Raw genomic sequence first — 5,456 nt, forward strand, 5'->3', positions numbered from 1 at the left:
AACAATAATATAGGAAATACAGAACTGAGAGACACGCACTCATTCACAATTTACAATCATTGGTAAAAAAAAGACTTGTGCGACTGTATAAGTATATGCAGAGAATTGTGTGCAATGACAACCACACACTCACTCAGTGTTGCCAGATTGGGCTGGTTCCCGCCCAATTGGGCTGCTTAGGATGGCCGTGTGCGGGTAAAAATGGCATATATCAGATAAACCCGCCCAATGTTTGCCATAGAAATCAATACAATTGGGCGGGATTTTGTGCTCCTAGGCGGGTTTTGAGCATTTTTTGGGCTGGAAATCATCAGCCTCATCTGGCAACCCTGCACACACTTGCATGCATGTATCCCCACCTGAATGTTATTGGTCTTCTTCTGCAGTGTCTGGATCAGGTTCACCACAAAGTTCTTCATGGTCGTAAACTCGTATCCTGCCACGCTACCTGATCCATCCAGCAGGAAGGCTATGTCTGTATCCGTCACCTGGCATTCTACACACACACACACACACACACACACGCACGCAAGCACGCACGCACGCACGCACGCACGCACGCACACATGACATAGCACTGTTAAGACGTGCGCACGCGCGTTTGTGTGCGTGTGTGTGCGTGTGTGTGCGTATGTGTGCGTATGTGTGCGAGTGCGTTTGTGTGCGTATGCGTTTGTGTGCGCATGCGCTCGTGTGTGTGTGTGTGTGTGTGTGTGTGTGCGTATGTGTGCGTGTGCATGTGTGTGTGTGTGTGTGTGCGTGTGTGCGTGTGTGTGTGCGTGTGTGTGTGTGTGTGTGTGTGTGTGTGTGTGTGTGTGTGTGTGTGTGTGTGCGCGTGTGCGTGTATCCACGCATGTGTGTGTGTGTGTGTATGCATGCATGTGTGTGTGTGTGTGTGTGTCTGTGTGTGTGTGTACCCTCAAGAGCGGAGGGCAGAGGTGTGCTGCGGCCACGGACCCCCAAACACATGCCACCGAACATGTTGATGCTGTCACACTCTTTAGTGACCACAGGCCTGACTAGACCACACCGTCCCTGGCACCATCGCGTTAGGCACACACACACACACACACACACACACACACACACACACACACACACACACACACACACACACACACACACAGACACAGACACAGACAATAATACAATGAGCAAATAAATACATTTAAATGAATAAATGGAGCCCAACAAATTTTAAATGAAAGCTCCTGCAGGGCCCAGCCGGCCACCTCCACGGCGGCCTCGAGACCAACTGGCCCTGGCTGACTAGGCCAGACACTAGGCCTGACTAGTGAAAAGAAAATAAAGGTCCGCAACACTGTAAATGCTCCCAGTAGATTTATTGGTTTGTGCCAATAAATCTACTGGGAGCATTTACAGTGTTGCGGACCTTTATTTTCTTTTCAGTGATCTTACGTTTGGTCCAGCACCTGTGCCACTGATGTGCGCGCATTCTTTGACTTTCTACTAGGCCTGACTAGGCCACACCGTCCCAGGCACCAGCGCGTTAGGCACACACACACACACACATACACGCGCACACACATACACACACACACACACACACACACACATAGACACACACACACATACACACAAACGCACACACACACATACACACACACACAGACACACACACACACACACAAGCGCGCGCGAGTGCGCACGCACACACGCGCACACACACACATACACACACACACACACACACACACACACACACACACACACACACACACACACACACACACACACACACACACGTGAGTGATTCTCTAATTCGCCTACACTTTTAAGTCCGTGGATTTTATTTGGCACTTCCACTAACTATTAACTGCATCCAATGATGTTTTGGACATTAGAAAATATTTATCTTTCATATAATACAGAAAGTGTAGACATAGCATTATTTCCCTCAGCAAGAATGAATATTTAATACTGGTTTTGGGCGTTTTCATGCCGTCCTGTTTTCCAAATGTCAGATTCAGTCTTCATATTAGCATGTAAAGAAACTTGTTTTGCCCAAGACGCTTGCAAATGTTGATTCACATTTATCATCACAATATGACAAAACTGTCAGAAAGACCACTGTCCTTTCCATTATACATGAAATTTGCCATTTTGTGTGTGTCCACGAAAACTGTGTTAACCGTGTCACGGTCTGAAACCGCCTCCATAAATCAGTAATGGTTTGGTCTTAGGCCATACGAATAACATCACGTGATGTCATAACCTCTTTGGCAGGATACGGGAAGACTTTTTGGTAAATTTTGAGCTCCATCCTTCCATAATTTAATCCATTCTTTTTCATGTTCTCATAGCGGGAAAATTGCCTGTCAACAGTGTTATCAACATATTCACAAGAATCTGAATTAGAAATCACATGTAGAAAAACACAGATAAAGCATACAGGGTAACACTTTACTTTACGGATCGCTATTGCACTGGAAACTGTATGGTTATTTTTGCTTTTATTAATGAGAAATTATAGTGTAATTGCACTGGAAACCATATGGTTATTTTGCTGTTATTACTAATAACAAGCCGTTATTACCATAAAATTAGACTGAAATTACTGAGAAATTACTATGAAATTAACACCTTATTAGCGATCCGTAAAGTAAAGTGTTACCGCATACAGATACGTGAATTGATTAAGGTGTTGTGGTGGAACTTCTGAGGTCCTCAGTTAGCACAACACCATAAAAATGGCTGAAATGTCAACGGTGTTACCGTCAATGGTGTTACAATTAAGTATGACAGTCAGGGTTGCCAGATGAGGCTGATGATTTCCAGCCCAAAAAATGATCAAAATCCGCCTAGGAGCACAAAATCCGCCCTAAAAACCCGCCCAATTCTATTGATTTATATGGCAGTGGGAAGGTTTTTCTGATAGATGACATTTTTACCCGCACACGGCCATCCTAAGCAGCCCAATTGGGCGGGAACCAGCCCAATCTGGCAACACTGATGACAGTTGAGGAGGAGTATGTTTTTGCCAATTTATATCCATATTGACAGACAAACAAACAAAATAATTAGTGTTCTAGGGAGATGGGTTTGTCTGCTCTGTTTTTTTCTCCTAAAAAAGTGCCGACTTGTTCCCCTGCACTGTTGACCGTAACACAGTTGAGTTACACCGTTGACTGTTTTGAAAGTGTTTTTGCGCTATTGATCCCTTATGTGTTGGAAAAATCCTATGAACATACACTAGGGATTATCTCTGGAGAAGGAAGTCTTGTGTAAGGAGGGTGACTATATTCAAATCAGACATTACAGGGATTTATGATGAAAAATGTGTCAGTCTGTATCACAGTGACTCATAAAATCCTACTTATGAAGCTCAACAATCACATTTTCTATATCAGTTGCACAGATTAATGACAACATTACTGCTAAGGGACATAAGCACTTTCAAACATATATTGTTTCAACTCTGTAGTATTTTTATATATGTTTGAAATGACATAGTATTTGTCCATAACACTGTTGACAAAATAATTAAGCAAATGTTCGCTTTCATTAGAGTATTTATCGAATGATTTAAGATTAAGCTTGGCAATTTGTTTGTTTGGAAACTTAAATATATACACTATGTAAACATCTAGGTCATTTAGTCGAAAAAAAATACTGATAATTGACATTTTGCTTTTGCCAAAAGCGTAGGGAAATCGTAGAATCACTCACACACAAACACACAGCAACACACATACGCACATACAGTCACAGGCACGCATGCATGCAGGCATACACACAACCAAGCTCTAAACTTAACGCTTTCAAATCATAGCAACACACATACGCATAAACACACAACCCACACACATCTTAGTTTCTCTAAATTACTACCCCCCCCCCCCCCCCAAAATTACTAATTTAAAGAGGATGTGTGTATGTTTTTGAGTGTGTGTATGTTTTTGTTACGGTTATTATTTGTCAGGGTATTGGTTACAGTCCCCGGGGCAATGTGGGGTTAGGTGCCTTGCTCAAGGGCACTTCAGCCATGGATGGAGATGCAGGGAGAGGTCAGGGGGGATTCGAACCTGCAACCTCCAGATTGAAAGACCAACTCTCTAACCACTAGGCCACGGCTGCCCTGTGAGGAGGATGTGTGTGTGTGCACATCCATAGTCTTCACAACACAGCATTGCGCATGTACACATACATAGTCTTCACAACACAGCATTGTGCATATACACATCCATAATCTTCACAACACAGCATTGCGCATGTACACATCCATAGTCTACACAACACAGCATTGAGCAGCGCATGTACACATCCATAGTCTTCACAACACAGCATTGAGCATGTACACATCCATAGTCTTCACAACACAGCATTGTGCAGCGCATGTACACATCCATAGTCTTCACAACACAGCATTGCGCATGTACACATCCATAATCTTCACAACACAGCATTGTGCAGCGCAAGTACACATCCATTCCCCATGTACAAATCAATCAATCAATCAATCCATAGTCTTCACAACACAGCATTGGAAAGGAGAGTAGGCCGACTCCCAAGATGCACCTCTGCCTACTCCCAAGATGCACCTCTGCCGACTCCCAAGATGCACCTCTGCCTACTCCCAAGATGCACCTCTGCCTACTCCCAAGATGCACCTCTGCCTACTCCCAAGATGCACCTCTGCCTACTCCCAAGATGCACCTCTGCCTACTCCCAAGATGCACCTCTGCCTACTCCCAAGATGCACCTCTGCCTACTCCCAAGATGCACCTCTGCATCTCTGCCTACTCCCAGAGGCGATTCTAGTGTCATTAGGGGCCCCAAGCAAAAACCCAAAACAATCAACATTTGAAGCAAATCACAGCTATTACAGTTTTAAGTTGAGCTGTTTTTCAACATCTAGTGGCTTGGGGGCCCAAAGCGGCTGCCTGCCTGCCTGGTGACAAGATGCACCTCTGCCTACTCTCTGTGCGTGCTCACTCGCTCACGGCAGTACCGACAGTTCAAACACAACTTTGTTCATGAATCCTCCCCCCCTTTCCCCCACACTTGAGGTGAGAAAAGGTCTACCCCCCCCACCCCATATGGCACCAGTACACACACACACACACACACACACACTCTTCACTTACCGTAAGTAGATGCAGCTGACAGCAGGAGCAGCAGGAGTCCCAACACTCCGTTCATGGTGGAGAATAACACACTGATGATGCAGATACACACACACGCGCACACACACACACACACACACACACACACACACACACACACACACACACACACACACACACACACACACACACACACACACACACACACACACACACACACACACTATCCAGATGTAGACACACACACACTATCTAGATGTAGATACACACACACACAAACACACACCTGCTCACACACACTATCCAGATGTAGATACACACACCTGCTCACACACACACCTATCCAGATGTAGACACACACACACACAC

General features: G+C 44.9%; 1 protein-coding gene across 1 annotated transcript in view; it reads right to left on the reverse strand.

Moving 5' to 3' along the window:
- The window catches only part of LOC134465326 (integrin alpha-X-like), a 9,330-nt gene extending 4,167 nt beyond the window's left edge, over window positions 1-5,163 (reverse strand). The window contains exons 1-3 of the mRNA XM_063218947.1: window positions 5,109-5,163; window positions 918-1,019; window positions 360-496 (exon numbers count right to left, since the gene is read on the reverse strand). Coding sequence (XP_063075017.1) covers window positions 360-496; window positions 918-1,019; window positions 5,109-5,163 — 294 coding nt within the window. The remainder of the gene's footprint in view (window positions 1-359; window positions 497-917; window positions 1,020-5,108) is intronic.
- Window positions 5,164-5,456: the final 293 nt, after the last annotated feature.

The sequence above is a fragment of the Engraulis encrasicolus genome, chromosome 2 (genome assembly GCF_034702125.1).
Source record: "Engraulis encrasicolus isolate BLACKSEA-1 chromosome 2, IST_EnEncr_1.0, whole genome shotgun sequence".
Taxonomy (NCBI): domain Eukaryota; kingdom Metazoa; phylum Chordata; class Actinopteri; order Clupeiformes; family Engraulidae; genus Engraulis; species Engraulis encrasicolus.